General features: G+C 45.4%; 1 protein-coding gene across 1 annotated transcript in view; it reads right to left on the bottom strand.

The window, feature by feature from the left end:
- The window catches only part of C1H20orf194 (chromosome 1 C20orf194 homolog), a 794,595-nt gene that overhangs the window by 76,593 nt on the left and 698,972 nt on the right, over window positions 1-19,030 (bottom strand). Inside the window, 1 exon segment of the mRNA XM_029594038.1 lies at window positions 5,559-5,665. Coding sequence (XP_029449898.1) covers window positions 5,559-5,665 — 107 coding nt within the window.

The following is a 19,030-nucleotide window of genomic DNA, read 5'->3' on the forward strand; positions in this document are numbered from 1 at the left end:
TCCATATTTAATACCAAACCCATGTTTGCATTTTCAAGAGCATCTAATCTAAGAGATAATTTGGTCCATGCAGGAATCAGAAGTGAAAGGAGAGGTGGGGTCATGGATAGTGGACATATGGCATGTGGTCAATGCAATGTCTGTCCTCACTCTTTTCAAGGAAAGGAGATTCAGATGTCAGATGGTAAGGTTTTCAGGTTACGTAGTAAGACCTCTTGTGATTCTGATCAGGTAATATATGTGATTATGGTGCCCATGTGGGTTAAAATATATTGGCAAGACTATGAGAAAATTGAAACTGCGCATTCAGGAACATATGAGTTGTATCCGGTGTGATCGGAGGGAAGCACCTTTGGTAGAGCATTGGATGTCTGCACACCACAAAATTGATGAATTAAAGTTTGCTGCTATTGAGCAAATTGTTCGAATAAGAGGGGGTGACATTAATAAAATATTTTTATTTAAAGAACAAAGATATATCTTTCAGTGGAAGACGGTTATCCCCAATGGGTTAAATAAGGAAGTAGAGTGGAAAGTGCTTCTGCAATAAAAATGTTTCCAGTTATGAGTCATACCCACCAGGTGATGTTTGTTTTAATGTAAGGACTAGAGGAAAGGGGCACAGCTCACTGCTGTTGAGAGATTGGTGTGTATAAATAAGGTAGGTATTTTTGTTTTAAGATTGTGAGGTAGTTAAGGTGACAACATAGGGGGAGAAAATAAATGAGGAAACTTCTTGGGATTAATATTTCTTCATTTGTGGGTGGGGATCATGCTATGAAGACATGGGAGGGTAGGTTACACTTTTAATATCTGTTATAGCAATTAATTTATTATAGGGGAGAAATTAGTTGGAAAGAAGGGGGATTAATTAGCTTTTGTTTTTTAATATGAAGAGTAATGAATGGAAGAGCAATGAAATATCTTTCAATGGAAGATGGTAGAAAGTGCTTCTGCAGTAAAAATGTTCCAGCCATGAGTCATACACACAGGATGACGTTTGTTTTAATGTAACTACTGGAGGGAAGGGGGAGGGGTAACAGCACATCTCACGGCCGTTAAGAAATTGGTGTGTATAAATGTGGTAGGTATTTCAGTTTTAAGATTTTGAGGTAGTTAGGATGACAATATAGGGGGTGTTAATAAATGAGGAAACTACTTGGTATTAAAGATTTCTTTATTTTTGGGCTGGGATCATGCTATGATGACATGGGGGGTGGGTTACATTTAAATATCAACTGGTGAAGTTCATTTACGCTAATAGTTAAGCGGGAGCAAAGTTTTGGTGGACAAAAATGGGCTGGTATATAATATTGGGTTTAATTTGGTTGTGGAGGTTATGTATATTCAATGACTCTATTTTTAAATTCCAGTGGGAATAAGAGGGGTTTAACGGTAGGATTGGATCACATAGCAGTAAATTGATTATAGGGGAAAAGCTGTTTGAAAAGAGGGGGGATGAATTAGTTTTTGTTTGTAATGAAAAGAAGAGCAATGAATGGGAGGGTTTTTGAATATATGTAGTTTATTTTGGGGGTGGATTACTCAGGGGAGAGATGTTTGTTATGTGGATATATTATATATTTCACAGATATTCAGATAAGATGGAAGTACTTTGAATTTGAATGAATGCCAATGAGCCGCTTAAACAATACAGTACAGCTCATCCCCAGATGTCAGTAATCTTGTTGCCACTGTCACTGCTGCCACATGGCTATTGGGGAGGCGCCGATTGCTGCTACCGACACTGAAGCCCATTCTGCTGCCTCCTCTGTGCAGGCCCCGTGGGCTTCCACTTTCTCCATGCTGATCTCGTACATTGTGAGATCTGCATAGAGAAAGTGCTATTCTTGCACATTCCCAAAGATTACATGTGCCAATCACTAAAAAGTAATTTTTTTTTTTTTAACCTTTGCTGGCTGATGTTAGTTTTCTAATCGGTTGGTCACAGGCTTTTTTTTTTTTTCCACCTTCCCTTTCTTATTTTTTTGCCAATTCCTTTTATATTGTCCTTTTTTCTTCCCTATTTCTTTTCTCTCCATCTTCTTCCCTCAAACACAGTCAGGTTCTCATTCTCACATGCATTTCTCTCTCTCACACACACACAGGCTCTCACTGTCACATGCTGTCTCTCATACAATCATTCATACACACAGTCTCTCACTGGCACATGCTGTCTGACTCACACACACAGGCTCTCTCTCACTCCCACATGCTGTCTTGCTCAAGCATAGGCTCTCACTGTCACACGCTGTGTCTCTCACACACACAGAGGCTCTCACATGCTGCCTCTGCAAACATTCAGATCCTCACTCCCACACACACAATCTCTCAACTCATCTCATACACGCACGCACACACCCTCTACAGACCCTCAGCCTCTCATCTCTGGGCCTCCTCTTCGCGGGTCGCTGCAGGATGGGCTCTGCAGCGGCCCTGAACTTCTCGGGCCTCTTCCTCTTCCTCGGCCCTACTACCGGGCCTCTTCCTCTTCTTGGGCCGCTGCGACTTGGGATTCGCAGCAGCCCGCGGCGGCTCCTCTTCTGCACGCGCTGATGCTCTTTCTCCTTCCTGCCCACGCGGCTCCAGCAATGTTTACTTCCGGGGCCGCACGGGCAGGAAGGAGAAAGAGCATCAGCGCGTTTGAACGCGATCTTTTTCTTCGGGCAAGGAGGCTCAGCGGCCGCATGAGCCTCCTTGCGCTCGGGGGCATCGGCTCCCCTCGGGATAGCACTGCAGGCCTCCTCTTTGCGGGTCGCCGCAGGATGGGCTCTGCAGCGGCCCTGAACTTCTTGGGCCGCGGCAGCCCTGCTACCGGGCCTCTTCCTCGGCCCTGCTACCGGGCCTCTTCCTCTTCTTGGGCCGCTGCGACTTGGGATTCGCAGCAGCCCGCGGCGGCTCCTCTTCTGCACGCGCTGATGCTCTTTCTCCTTCCTGCCCACGCGGCTCCGGCAACGTTTACTTCCGGGGCCGCAGAGGCAGGAAGGAGAAAGAGCATCAGCGCATTTGAACGCGATCTTTTTCTTCGGGCAAGGAGGCTCAGCGGTCGCATGAGCCTCCTTGTGCCTGGGGGCATTGGCTCCCCTCGGGATACCACTGCTCGTGTCTGCCCCTAATACTTTGGAAACTTTGTTAAAAAAAAAAAAATGATGTCACAGGATTGACCGGCCCACTGGGGGAAGCCCGATCCCCCGATAGGTCAATCCGCCCCTGTTTACAAGGGATGGCTTACTTTCGGGGGAGGTCTTATATTTAATAATTTGGCAAAATCTCTACTAGGTCTTATTTTTGGGGGATGTTTTATTTTCGGGGAAACATGGTATGTGTCTGTGTCTGGTTGAAGTGCTCCTGATGCAGGCGGGACTCCGCCGAAACGCCATGGTGTCGGGCTTTTGAAATAATACCTGGACACATTCAACATTTGGGAATCTAACTTGTTCTTTGGAATACTGTGGACTTTTGGAAATAAAAGCTGGACACATTCACCTTTTGGGAATCTAGCTGGTTCTCTGGAATACTGTTTGGATATTTCCACCATTGGGAATTGTTTTTTGAGAAAAAAAGAGTGTTTTTGAAATAAAATGTGTTCATTTTCATTATCTGGAATAGAACTGGTTCTCTGGAACACCATCTTAATATTTTCATCATTGGGAACTGTATAACAAAAGATGTCTTTTAAAATAAGAAGGTATTCTGTAATAGCAACTGTTTTTTGCAAGATTTTTATGTTAAAATAACAAAAAGTTAAAAACGTTGACAAAAAGTTAGGGGTATTTGATAAGTCTTTAAAGTGGGTTTTCAATAGATGAGTACATTTTTACTGGGGCGGGATTGTATGAATAAGGGGTGTAGTTTGATTTTGAATAAATCAATATATTTAGTGGGGTGGGATAGTGTAAGCAAGGGATATTTAATAGTACGAGTGAGGTACAGGTATGTCAATCTAAACAGAAGAAAAGTTTGATATAGCTGAAATTTTATACATATATTTTGAAATAAAAGATTCATTCATGATACAGTGTACAAGGATAGATAGATAAATAGGTGAGCAGAACACTTATTTTCTCTTGTTTTTTTGATAAGTTAAATTAAATATAACCTGTATCAGAGGATCAATGCTGCCAACATCTCAGTAAGGAAGTTAATAAAGGAAAACCATATGGTTATATATAGTGACAGCCAATAAGGACCAATTGGCCTGTCCAATTTGTCCAGTTGTCTTTCTCTCTAGTTTTCTATCAATCTGAGAAGATGAGTACATAAATTCTAATACTTAAACATTAGACTCTCAATGCTGTTCATGAAGTCAACGCAGAGAGCTTTGAATTGGGCCCTGTATGGGACTATTAACCAGTGCATGTTCTTGAGAACTGGCGTGATGTGATATTTGCAACTGCAGCCAGTAACACCCTTACAGCAGTGCTTTGTACTAGCTGTAGGTGGAATAAGAATTTCTGTGGGAGACACACATATATAGGTCATTGCAATAGTCTTGATAGGATTAGTAAAACCAGATTAATCATAGATAAAACTAATTAAAAACAGCAAGAAAGTTAACATCAGAGACTAAAGTAATAGATAAGATCATAACTCATAAATAAAACACTGGGCAACAAATTTTCACAAAAGTCATGTTACGGTAATGAAATTCTTATACATTTCCATGTGCTAAACACGAATGTGACTGTGAAAATGCAAAATTGGCTCTAGTTTTTTTGTAATATGCAATAATAAAATTACATCTTGAATTGTATGCCAATAGTAGGAGACTACGGTTAATACCGTTTGAAAAATGAAGTCATAGACTACGTCTTAGATTTCTTTGCTTGTCTCTTGTACACCTGTTCGGGAGCATCTCTGCGGAGTGTCCAGCAGTAGTCAGCCAGCATGAATATTTCAAATGCTCACCCTTTCTGACTGGGCTTCATATAGTACACTGCTGAGGTCAGCTTACTCAGCAGCAGCATGGCAGTAGAACTGCATTGCATCAGAAAATGATGGAATAAACTCCGGATGATGTGTGCATGATGGTATTATGCAATATGATGCACTATTACATCATTCTAGGCTTATTTACAGTCCTACTGGATAAATTTACATGACTAAACATAGAAAGTGAACTATATTAAATATCTTCAAAACGAGAGCCAATAAAAACTCTTCATGGTCATATTTGTGTTCAGCACATCAAGATACTACAGAATAGGCCCTTTTTAGGTCAGTAACACTTTCATTGTTGCCCAGTGAAATTAATACATCAATAGATAACAGCTACACTAAATATAGCCACAATAATAACCAATTAAATAAATTAAATAGCAAGGAGATAGCTTCCTTGAGAGTATATCAATCATTAAAGGTCAAATAAAAGATGCAGTCTAAAACAGTCTAAACTGTCTAAAAACCATAAACTGGTCAAGCAAGTTACTATCAGGCTGTTGATTGCTGAATCATACTAAACAGGTATGCTATTGCATTTACATTTGAAAGATACCTAATCTTTCATCTTGCCCCACCCCCAAATTTAATAATTAGTAAACACCAAATTTTCATTTTACCTTTACATTTGGCCATAAACCGTGGTTTTTCTAAAGGACGGTTAAACCATACACGAATCTGATCCATCAGTGGGAAGATGGGTCCAACTTTAAATTTACCATCACACCTGAAAAAATTTAGGAAATAAAATTATTTTGTTTCATAAAGTAGGACTTGCCAAAAAAGCATGAGGAAAATGCAACAAAGGTGCTCTGCAAAATTTCAGCTACCAACACAATCTATTTAAAGGCCACTAAAGTTACCATTATTGTTATAGACTATATCAAAAGACTATGGCATAAATATATGCAGAAAGGAAACCCCCAAAAAATCCCTTTTGTTCTTGGAACACCACTCACAATTATTTATATAGTAACAATAATGTATCCATGAATTTGCGGACCACAAATGATTAAAAGACCGGATGGCCTCCTGTTGAATACCAGATAAGCACGTTGTCAGGCTTGATGATGCGGCCATAACAATTTCATGGATACATTATTGTTACTATATAAATAATTGCGAGTGGTGTTCCAAGAAAAAAAGGGATTTTTTGGGGGTTTCCTTTTTGGAAGAAAGTTTTCGTAAGTGGAAATTACGACTGGCTCTTTCTGTTTCTGTGACATATGTGCAGTACATTATTTATTCAGTACTTGGAAACAGAACCATTTTGGTAAGCAGCACCTCACATGAAATATAATATAGGGAATGTTACAATTTATCTGTGCATTAAAACATTCTTCCTGTACCATACTAAGAAAATGTTTCCCCCTATGGACGACTGAAGTTTCAAGGAGAATACAAAACTAAGGTGGAATTCTGAAACCAACAGGGGGAAATACTTTGGGTGAACTTTCTCTTATACAATGTTTTGTAGGAATAAGATGGTCACATTTTTCTCACATAGCTATAAAAATCCACAGGCACTTTTTAACCATGGTTTTTGCACAAATTTTCATAGGAAAAATACATGCATATGTGCATAGTTTCCCCTCCCCTCCCTAGACCTGTCCTATAAATGATTTCATTAGAATATTGGTAAAAATACTTGCCTTATGAACTATATGCATACTTTTACTCAAAATACAGGGCGGACAATTTTCGAAAAGGCCATTTCCATGGGTAAATTACCTGTGGAAATGGTTTTTAAACTTACCCTCAAAATCTTTCAAGCCAGGAATCTGAGCTAAAAACTAAAATATCTGGAAGAATTTTATATCCCACCTCTATATGAAGGTCATAAAGCAACTGAACACTAGACTGTGATCCCACAAAAAAAAAAAAAATAAATAAAAAACAAGCTTGGCCATGGGAGATACAGACAAACAGTAGTAGAATGGGAACTGAGCCATTTTTTTCCACAATGTAATCTCTTCGATTTCTACGTGTGCTTTTACTTTCCCTTGGAGAGGAACTTTTGCTTTTTCATAACAGAATTCGATACAGACTGTTAGTCAGTTGGAGAGAGTCCGTTTTACTACCACAACTCCTGGTTTATTTTTGTGAAAAGAAACAGAGTTGGTTGGATTTCCTATGGACACCGTGCGCACGTTTTTAGTCTAAGGTGTATAAGACTCTCTCTCCCTGGCTAGAGAGAGGTCTTGAAAAGAAAGTAGGCAAGACTATTGACTGATTAAGTGAAAATCTGTTACTACTTTTGGTAGGAATTTGGAGTGAGTGCAAAGGACTACTCTGTCATGCAGGAACCTTGTGTAGGGTGAGTATGTGACGAGAGATTGCAACTCACTGACCCTTCTAGCCAATGTAATGGCTACTGAGAAAAATACTTTCTATGTAAGAAATTTCTTGTTGCAGGAATGTAGTATTCTTAGGTCCCAGTCAGTGACCGGTGGTCGAATGGGAGGCTCAAGGTGAAGTAAGCCTCTCATAAACCGACTTACTAGCGGTTGCGCTGTTATTGGCACATCCCCTATTCCCTTGTGATATGCCGCTATGGCATTTAGGTGTACCGTTACAGAGGATGTCTGGAGACCAGAATCCGAAAGGTGGCATAGGTAATCTAGTAAAGAAGGAGTGGGGCAAGAAAAAGGTGAAAACCTGTTTGTGTGCACCACTTGGTAAATCTAGTCCACTAAAGTGGAAAGGTTCACGTGCGGAAGGCTTTCATGAAGCTACGAGAACTTTAGAGACTTGTGTTGAAAGATTAAGTGGTTGCAGAATTTTAACATTCAAGCTGTCAGGGCAAGAGTTGTTAGGCTGGGATGACACAACTTGTCCTGATTCCAAGTTACGAGAATGGGCGCTGTGCCCAGGCGAATTGGTCTCTGATCGAGAGGTCGAGGAATATGGAAAACCATACTTGTCGAGGCCAGTATAGGGCTAAGAGGAGTATTGTTCCTCTGTCCTGTTGTAGGTTCACGAGAGTTTTGGGTATGAAGTATGGGAAGCATATTGGTCTTGGGCAGGACGTGGGCCTGAGGAACAGTGAACCCCGGTTCAGCATTATGAGAGTGCTGGCTATGAGAGGTAGCAGAAGATACACATTTAGGAGGCCCTTGATGGAAGAAAGGCATCTATGGGAACGCATTAGAACCATGTGTAGGTAATAGAATCTGCGCACTGTATGGTTCGATTTGGAAGTAGAGGACAAGTTCGGTTGACCTCTGCACTAGAAGATTTTTCTCTCTACACATGTCCAAGACCATTCGAGAGGATGGACACCTATCTGGAGAAGGTCTGCTAGTGCGTTCAGAAAGTGTCTGAGATCAGTGGCCCGAAGATGCATAGAGTGAGCAAGGGCTAAGGATAAAGCTGTGCAGCTTCATTGCAGAGCAGCTAAGATGTTGTTTATGCTTGTATGCTGGAAAGCACATTGTCCCTATGCTGTCTGTCTGTATGCACAAAGAATTGTTGCAGAGGCAGTATTGTAAGGCATAGGGTATAACTCATGGTAGAAGATCCAGGAAGTTTATGTGGAACTGCTTGGAGCGGAATAGACGCATATTGGGTTGAGAAGATTTGTCGTCAAACTTACAACCTGAAGTAAACGCGAGCATGAGCAGGATCAGACTAGGATTTTGGTTCTAAATCCGTGATATAGTGAGGGACGAAAGCGGATGAATAGCTTAGACCCACTGATAATGGAATTTCACTGAATCTAACACATAGCAGTTTTGGTCTATGAGGGAAGTGCATAATGAAAAAACCTCAGAGCCCGATAATGTAAAATTTTTTTTGGGCTAAGGTTATAGAATATGCACGCAGGGACATGTAGGAATGTATTAGAATGTCTGAGCGGATGCTGGACAGGAAGGTCATTGTGACTGTGGTGTCCAAAGTGTATAAGGGAATTATAGCAGTGATAGTAATCCTAGAGAGTGGACTGACTGTGGTTATGCAACTGTCCATGCAAGGAAAGCATGAATGATGTTGGACTCCGTAGAGAAACAGCAGTCACTGATATTGGTTCAATGAAATACCTCAGTTGCCGAAGCTGGTGCCACCGGCAGAGCTTGGAATTGTAATATTGTTGACTCACCATGAGGCACATAGAAAGAATAGAGGTAATGTACTTACTGCCTTTTGGAAGCATGGTAACGAGAGAGGAAAATTAGTTCTTACCTGTTAATTTCCGTTCCTGTAGTACCACGGATCAGTCCAGACTGTGGGTTGAGCCTCCTCTCCAGCAGGTAGAGACAGACTAAAACTGAAAGGATATCCTATATGAGGACAGAGCCTATCCTATACCCTTCAGTATAATGACTGTCAAAGCAGAAAATAACAAAACCAGAGTAGGATCAAGCAAGCAACCATAAAGCTCAATGGAGCAACTATAAAACAATGAATGAAACATGTTATGTCTAACTGCTCTTGAATATCTTGGTACTTGGACAGCCAAGGCTTCTGGTGTATTTGCTCAGTATTCTTGCACAAAAATGATGTCTTAAAATCTGCAACCTGCAAGAACAAGCTTCGAGAGGACAGAAAGAGAGACAAACAGGGAAGGGCGTCTAGACTGATCCGTGGTACTACAGGAATGAAAATTAACAGGTAAGAACTAATTTTCCTTTCCATGTACGTACCCAGATCAGTCCAGACTGTGGGATGTACCAAAGCTTCCCTAAACCGGGTGGGACCGAGACAGTCCCGCTCGAAGCACTTGGAGCCCAAAAGAACCAAAAAGTGGAGCCTGTACATCCAGGCGGTAGCGTCGATCAAAGTATACAAGGACGTCCAAGTGGCAGCACTGCAAAACTCCTACGGAGAGACCGATTGAACGTTCGCCCAGGAAGTAGCTCAAGAATGCAGTGAATGAGCCGTTTGGCCCTCGGAGACCGCCCGACCTTGAAAAAGAGGGTCCAAGGAGATCGCTTCTTTCAACCACCGCGCAATAATGGTCTGAGAAGCCGGCTTACCCAGATTGGGCCCACTCCAGAGGACAGAAAGATGGTCCGAGACAGAAGTAATTGGAAACCTGGAGGTAGCGAAGTAGAGCTCGTATGGCATCAAGTTTACGGAGATTGTCCCCAGTCGCAGGGAGTTCTGTCGACTGGTGGACATGGAGTTAGAAGAACTGACACTAAGAAGGAAGGTAGGAGGGAAACCCCGGAATCAGAAAATCACAAAAAAGGTTCCCAACAGGACAGCGCTTGGATCTCCGAGATCTGACGAGCAGGGGAGATAGAGACCAGAAAGACAGCCTTAAGCGAAAGAGCTTTCAAGGTAGCTTGATGGAGAGTTTCGAACAGAGCCGTGAAGAGAGCCCGAAAGAACAGATTAAAATTCCACAAAAGGCAAGCGGCTGAGAAGGTGGACGTAGATGCTTGACGCTCTTCAAGAACCAAAACACAGCCGGGTGTCCCGCTCAGTGATGACCATCTACCCGACCCAGGAGAGAGCCGAGAGGGTAGACCTGTATGCGTCGAGAATGAAGGACAGACCCTCGGAGAGACTTTCTTGGAGAAGAGAGGACTAACGAGATTGGGGCGGAGTATGCTGAGAAACCCGACTCCGCACAAACAGACCCAAACACTTTCCAGATACGCACGTACGCCAGGGAAATCGACTATGACCGGGCCCGCAACAAGATGGAAATGACATCCACCTAATAACCCTTGCGCCATAGACGTCACCATTCAAAAGTCAGGCCGCTAGACAGAAGCGAGCGGCCTGGTCGAAAAATACAGGTATCTGCCGAGGGAGCCGAGGAAGATGGCGTAGCCGTAGAGGTCCGTCCGGCGCTAGGTTGAGAAAAAAATTGCGAAAGTACATCCTGCGCGTCCACTCTGGTGCTACCAGGGCCACGGGACCCCAGTGGAGTTCTATTTTTCTGAGACCTTTCCCAACCAGGGGCCACGGGGGGAGCACATACAGGAGGATGTCCGTCGACCAAGAGAGAGCCAGAGTATCTATGCCCTCCAAGCCGTGTCACTTCCAGCGGCGGGAAAACCAATTTGCCTTGGCATTCCAAAAGGTCGCTATGAGGTCCAGGTGGGAGGGGACCAGCTGTCGACGATGAGGTGCATGGCTGCGTCAGAGAGTTCCCACTCCCCTGGATCGAGCAACTGCCGACTGAGAAAATCAGCCTGAACATTCCCCTTGCCCGCGATGTAGGAGGCTGCTGGGCACTGTAGATGTCGCTCTGCCCTGGTGAAGAGACGGATGGTTTCCAGGGCCATCAGTGCACTGCGGGCGCCTCCTTGGTGATTGACGTAAGCCACTGTGGTGGAGTTGGTGGACAAGACCCGTATCGCCTTGGCGCGGATGAGGGGGAGAAACTCCAGAAGAGCTAGGAACACCGCCCGAGCCTCCAACCGAAGGATGTGCCAGTGAGATGGAGCTACTGGCCAGATCTACTGGGAGAGACAAACCGCACCCCAGCCCGAGAGACTGGTATCTGTGGTTACTATCGTCCACTGAGGGAATTGGAGAGGAATACCCTTAGCAAAGAGGAAGGGAAAACCACCACTGCAAGGCGGCAACAGTATAGCCCGAAAACGGGAGGACTGTGTGAAACTGTGCCGCCACTGGCTGCCAGCGGGACAGCAAAGCTGTCTGGAACGGGCGCATAGGAGCAAGAGCCCAAGGGCCGAGGTCGATGGCAGAAGCCAAGGAGTCCGAGACCTACAGGTAGGCACAAGCCGTCTGAGAAAGCAGCAAGATACGATTCTGAATCTGGTCGATCAACTTGAGAGCCCGTGCGCGGGGCAAGAGGACCTTGCTCACCCGGGTGTCGAAGTGGGCTCCCAGGAACCCGAAATCCTGGGAGGGCTGAAGGTTGCTCGGAGAATCCATCCCGCACCCGAGAGACGCGAGAAGAGCTAACACGCGATCCACCGCCTGCCGGCAAGGAACCTCCGCCTTGGCCTTGACGAGCCAGACGTCCAGGTAGGGGAGAACAAGGATACTTTCCTAGCGGAGAGCTGCCGGCACCACCTCCATGACTTCGGTGGAGGTGCGAGGTGCCATCGCGAAATCAAAAGGAAGGTCGCTGAACTGAAAGTCTCAGCGAACGCGAAGAGACTACGGTAGCCGTGAAGAATCAGAAAATGGGAAGATCCCGCAGTCAAAGCAAGTGAGGCGAGGAACTCTCCGGGGCAAAAACGGCACGAGGACCGCTCACAAAGTTTCCATGTGGAAAAAGCGAGATCTTAAAAGCCCGGTTGACTCGTATAAGGTCGAAGATCAGACGAATACCCGTCCCGTTGGGGAACGACGAAGTAAATAGAAAACTGGCCTGCAGCAAGTATGCTGGCAGAAACCGGGATCACCAGACCCAGGCACAGGAGCCTGGCAGGGGCGTGTTCCACCGCTTGTCACTGGGACCGACCGCACGGGGAAATAGAAAAAAAAGGATCCTGAGAATCTTGAGCAAAGCGAAAGCGTATCCAACTCTAAGAACGTCGAAGACCCACTGGTCTGACATGATTGTGACCCATTCCACAAAAAAAAAAACAGGGAAAAGCAACCGCCTAGGATGGGGCTGAGGAACGAGTCCAGCGCACTTCATTGTGTGGCAGGCGTAAGGATGAAGTGTGTGGGCTGGCCCCGGCGAAAGGGACGGCGCTCATGAGAAGACTGCGACCAAGACTGCAAGCAAGAAGAAAAAACCCCGGAGGAGTCACCCTGCTCGCGTGGGGTATACCGTTTCCGGCCTTGAAAACGCGTACGAGAGGGACGGGATGATTTCGGACGGTCCTCCTGAAGCTTATGGACCTTAACTTCCCCTAAGAATCCATAGCTTCTCAAGGTCCTTGCCTAAGAGCTACTTACCTTTGAACGGCAGCGTGCCCCACCGGGAATTGGAGGACAGATCGGCCGACCAATGGCACAGCCAGAGGAGCCGTTTGGTGGACATCGCCGAGGCCATCACTGTTGTCTGGACGCGGAGAAGGTCATATGTGCAGCCTCTGCCCACGGGAGGTTCCAGGTGCAGTGCAACCGTTAAACCCACCTGAGACCTGCCCACAGCATGAGACTGCTGCAAATAGTCACACACACCCCCAGCGCCAGAACATCGAAATTGCGCTTCACATGAGCCTCGAGCATTCGGACCTGAGTGGCTTGGAAGCTGGGATAACCTCCTGTATCGTGCCCGCAAAAGGTAGTCCACGGAGGGATTATAATGTTATTTTTTTTTTTAAATCTAAGCAAACCTCCGGGAGGGGGAGCTTGTCCAGGGCACAGCCCGCCTGCTATTCCCGCAGGCGGAACAACTTGTGCGGGGGAAGAAAGGGGAAGGCGCTTGCCGGATCCCTGATTCCCGCCAGGACCGGATCCGTATCCGTGGGCAAAGAGGCTGTAAGGGTGCCCCATAAGACCCTGGGGTCGACCCTCTCTAGGGGTGAAAGGGTATTCTTCTCATCCGGATTGGCGGCAGGATCCGGGGGTACCGGATCCACCGGGAGGTCGGGGGGGGGGGGGGGGGGGGGGGGGCACCCCTGGGACCACCCACATCCCAAGGAACCCCGGGGGCTCTGCAGCCGGCCTAAACGTCAACGGCGCAGAGTGGGGACATTTTTATTCTTTTTTTGGGAGGGGGGGTCAAGGGGGAGACCTTCCCCCTCCTCCTGCAGGCTAGCTAAAGAGGATCTGCGCAGGAGGAGGGCACCATTAGCGAAAAAACGAGCCCTGGAATTCCCGGGTGGGGGAGGGGGAGGTGAGTGGGTGACAGAGAACCCATCCTGAGGGGCTGCGGGGCTCAAATCGGGGTTAGCTACAAAAAAAAATCAGCCCCCCAGCCCCAGGGAGTTCCGAAAACGGAGCTGACAAAAAAATCCAAAATGGCCGTCATTCCCGGGTTTTCCCGACCCGGAAACGGCCTGGCCAAGCTTTGGGGAGTCGATCCCCAGGCTAAATTTGCCTGCCCTGCCGAGGGGGGACCTTCCCCACCCGGCAGGGAGGCAGAGAAGAAACCCCTTCGTAAAAAATTCGAAGGGGGCTGCAGAGCAGAGGCAGGCTGCCTACCGCGGCAAAGAGAGAGCTGCTCTGAAGAAAAAAAAAGCTGCAGAGAAAAAAAAATTTGATTGACAGCCTGGAGGCCCGGAGTGAAGCATGGGGGAATCCTGCTGACTCCTGCCTGTCTGGCTGCCGGTTCAAGCCCAGGTGAGGAACAAAGTGAAAAAAATATTGGTCTGCTGCTGTAGGTAAGTAATAAAAGTACTGGAAATACTTTTAAACTTAACCTGTTTGTGTCACTGGAAACATTTTATTTTTTTAAAACTGAGCACAGCAGCATAAACTAAGAGCCTTCGGCAGCCGGGGGGGGACGGGACGGGGGGGACGACAACGGGACGACGAGACCTGGACAGACTCTGTCCCCACACCTGGAAGCGATAACGGACACAGGCTATGCACTGCACAAGGGGCCAAGCCCCCCTGAGTCCGGCAAGAGCCAGGAGGCTGAGCAGTCTCCTGAAGAAAAATTCTGCAGACTTTCTAACTAACTTTCCAATTTTAATTTAACAGGAAGAAAAAACCACAAAATCCCTAAGGAAGAAGTACTTGCTTGATTCATAAGGAAAAGAGGAAGGAAAAGGCTGACCAGCCTAAAGCAAAGAACAAAGGGTGAGCTGCTGCACCTGCTGGAGACAGACGAATACTGAAGAGTATAGGATAGGCTCTGTCCTCATATAGGATATCCTTTCAGTTTTAGTCTGTCTCCACCTGCTGGAGAGGAGGCTCAACCCACAGTCTGGACTGATCCGGGTACGTACAGGGAAATACCATTTTACCTGTGCCTTCTGAAGAAAGTTGGTATTTCTGAGGTCCAGGATGGGTGGAGAGTAACTACTTTCTGTTGAAAGAAAGAATAATGTAATTAAAACTCCCCAACCCCCCTCTTCCCCCCTCTGCGCTTTATAGCGTGTAGGGGAGTGTACCGGGAACCTTGGTACAAGGTGGAGTGGCTGCTCTGATATCCTGCCAGTTGGAAAACCGGGAGGTGTCCAACTGGAGGGGTTGATGTAATCTGGATATCATGTAACCTACCACGGGAGTGAGAGCGGTAAAGTTTTACCCGCATTTCTGAGTGCTGTACAAGGAGACATCAAGACCTGTATCAGGCTTCGAGGTGGACTTGCACTTGAGGCAGCATTTGCTGGATCTCGTGTTTAGCAGAACAACGAATGCACCTGGAACTTTGGTTCTGAAACAGGAACCAAAAGCTAGAGCATTAATCAGTACAAAGCCACGTTGCTGAAAAAGGGAGGAAGCCCTGATGCAATCCCAAAGAAAAGAAAGAGAGGTTCTCCTGATATTGTGGCTGACATAGCTGGCATAGTGATATGTGACACTAATACAGTTCTTGGAAAGTACATGGCCTAGAACTTTTCGAACCATGTGGCCCGAATTAGAGAACACATCTCAATGGGAATGCCGCAGAAGCGGGTACTTACCATCCGACGTGAACCGCCGAAAGACTAGCCGTGAAGATTCCTGGCTCCGTGGATTTCTGGAGTCCTCGAGGGGCAGCCTGTGGACGTAAACGTCCGTCTCAACTCTGATACCTGGTGCAGGTATAGAGGAGACAAGGCTGGGCGTGGCTGGCACTTAGACCGTAATGAGCGGAGGGCCAAAATCCCACACCTATGTCGGTGGGGCACGCCTGGGAACAGGGGAGCCGATTAACGAGCTCGTGAACTCCACCCTTGTCGCAGCGGCTCGATGTCTCTTGACGCCAGTGCAGAATTCTTCGGACCTCGATCTGGTGTTTCTGGAGCAGGAAGGACTGCCAAACTGTGCGGAACAGTGCCGATGGCAGTGGTGATGTTGCTCGGTCCAAGCACTGTCCAGCATCGAGGATAGCAGCAATGTGCTGGATGGCGTCGGTGGTGGACGGTCATCGTGTCGGTGGACTATGGATGCCACGGTGCTCGACCTGGTCTTTCCCCAGCGCCGAGATGGAAGCCCCTGCTGTCCTGGATGGCGATCGATGACGGACTGTCAGCATGCCTGCCTCTGCTCCTGATACGGGCTTTAATAAGGACCCAAAGCATGGAGCACTGTGTTCAGGCGAGGGCATATGTGGCAGTGTTATGTCGGCATGGACGGTGTCGATGGCAGCCAAAGCGGCCTCAAGAGTAACGTAAAAATGGATATGAAAAATGTTGATGACTTGTCCAGCAACATTGACAGTGATGGAGCACTGACAACATCAGCGTAGGTATCTATGGGAACGATGTGGCATCGAATAATCGAAAAAACATTGCTGGTTTCGGAAAAAAATGATACCGGCATTGACAGAGTCATGACCGCATACATAAAAACATTGAAGATACCGATGGGGAACGACGTGAGTGTCGAGATCATCAATGTATGGAGGCGGACGCCGACAATATCTGTGGTATGGCCACGGGCATCGACGGTATCGATTGGATCAACTCGGGCAACAATGACCTCCATGGCATTTATGCCACAGACATAGGCACTGATGGAATCGATGTTGGCATGGATTTCACCGATGGAATGGACATTGGTATAAGTGGACCTGGGCATCGATGGCCACCGATGGAATCAACCCGGGCATTGATGGCCATTGATGGAATAGTCCAAGGAAACAAACCAGTAGCCGATCCAAGATGGCTGACAGCAAACACACAACAAGGTGGAATCGGTAAAATTGACTTTATTGACTCTTGCCTGCCCGACTCTGGCCGAGTAGTTTTTTGAAGTTTTTATTTTTTGAAGTTATTATTATTTTTGAAGTACATTATTATATTTATATATTTTTTTGAAGTTCATTATTTTATTTATTTATCTTTTCATTTGTTTTACTATATTATATTATATTTTATTTTTATTTTCTTTTGTTTCTTTGTATTATTTAATTTCATTTTTTCCTTCTTTTTTCCATTTTGTGGGTCATATTTAATAATCAATATATGATCGCTCAAAAGGTAGTTTCATAAGATATACACAAACACTCCCTTTGCTTATGTATTATATTTATGAGTGTGTTGCAATGGTATTTGTACACTCAATTATACATGTGGTTTACAGAATTGATGTATAGTGGTTAATATATACATTCAAACATTTGAGATATATGTCCATTTTTTCATTCTATAATGCAATATGTTTATTATTGATTTTGATTTTATTTCATATTATTTAATATTTTTATGTTTTTGATATTACAATTTATTTGTTGATACAAATTTACATGTTTGTATGTCTCTTTTACATGTTTTTATCTGTTTGAAATAGCCCCTGAAGCAGCTTGTATAGCGAAACTCGGCCAGAGTCGGGCAGGCAAGAGTCAATAAAGTCCATTTTACCGATTCCACCTTGTTGTGTGTTTGCTGTCAGCCATCGATGGAATAGACCTGGTATCGATGGCCATCAATGGAAATTGATGAAAAAGTCCTGGGCACCAATGACATCCATAATTTAAAGGATGGCATCGATAGAAATGACCCCAGTAGTGATGGAAGTGCCCCGGGCAGCGGTGGCATTGACAAGAATATGGATGGCAGCAATGAGACAAGGTGTTCGTCGATGGTATCCACCCGGGCAACGATAGCACCGATAAAAGCTAAGGAAAAAAATCATTGCCATGGATGAAAACATAGATGGCACTGATAGAAACGATGTAGGGAGGATGGCATCAGGGTACCGCAGGGGGAGGGGTACCTGTGTCATAAAAAAATGCAGGATGGCCTGAAGGGGGTACAGACGGTAGCGATGGGGTATCGACTGCACGAAGGTATGGAGGAAAATAAAGGACCTGAATCTACAGGGGCCATGGCAGCACCCGTAACCGTGGAAGTCCCTGTCCCACTAGCGCTAATAGCTAAGCAGAGTGTCACAGAGGGACACTTGCAGGCTATGTGTGACTAACTGAAAAATAGGGGGAGGGGAGGACTGCAGTCGGTTGGCAAGCCAGAAAGGTGACAGGAACCGACCGAAAAACATGGCATAGTACTCACCGAATGTCAAATTAAACCAACGCGGAGGGAGACCCGTGCAGGGAAAAGTGTTTGTGAAGTAAAAATGTAATCTTTCCGTGAGGAAAAAAGTGTTAGAATTTCTCACAAGAGCTCCTAACCGCTATGCTTACTGCAGAGCAGAAAAAGAAGACTGAAGCATGCTCAGTGCACTCAGTGTGCCAGTCAAAGCTTTTTAGAAACTTTGACAGAAAGATTTCCGTGATAGGGCTCCATACTGATGTTACCCATATGTGAGGACTAGCATCCTGCTTGTCCTGGGATAAAAAGAATTTTCTCCAATTTGCTTTTAAATATGCTACTTGCTAACTTCATAGAGCACTCCCTAGTCCTAGTATTGTCTGAAAGAGTAAATAACCATTTCACATTTACCGGTTCAAGTCCTTTCATGATTTTGTAGACCTCTATCATATCCCCCCTCAGCCACCTCTTCTCCCAGCTGAACAGCTCTAACCTCTTTAGCCTTTCTTCATAGGGGAGCCATTCCATGCCCTTTATCATTTTGGTTATTCTTCTCTGTACTTTCTCTAATGCAATTACATCTTTTTGAGATGCGGCGACAGATTTGAACATAGTAATCAAGGTGGGGCCTAACCATTGAGTAATTCAGAGGCATTATGACACCTCCGTTTTATTTGCCATTCCCCTTCCTAATAATTCCTAATATTCTGGTTGCTTTTGTGATTGCCACAGCACACTGAGCCGATGATGTCAATGTATTATCCACTATGATGCCTAGATCTCTTTCCTGGGTGCTAACTCCTAAGATAGACCTACTGCAAGGGTATTTTTCCCTATATGCATCACTTTTGCACTTGTTCAAGTTAAATTTAATCTATCATTTGGAAGCCCAATCTTTCAGTCTAGCAAGGTCCTCCTGCAATTCATCACAATCTGCTGAAATTTAACTACTCTACATAATTGTGTCATCTGCAAATTTGATCACCTCACTCGTTGTACCCCTTTCCAGATAATTTATAAATATATTAAAAAGCACCGGTCCAAGTACAGATCCCTGAGGCACTCTACTGTTTACCTTTTTCCACTGTGACAACTGACGATTTTAATCCTACTCTGTTTCCTGT

Source organism: Rhinatrema bivittatum, chromosome 1 (assembly GCF_901001135.1).
Source record: "Rhinatrema bivittatum chromosome 1, aRhiBiv1.1, whole genome shotgun sequence".
Lineage (NCBI taxonomy): Eukaryota > Metazoa > Chordata > Amphibia > Gymnophiona > Rhinatrematidae > Rhinatrema > Rhinatrema bivittatum.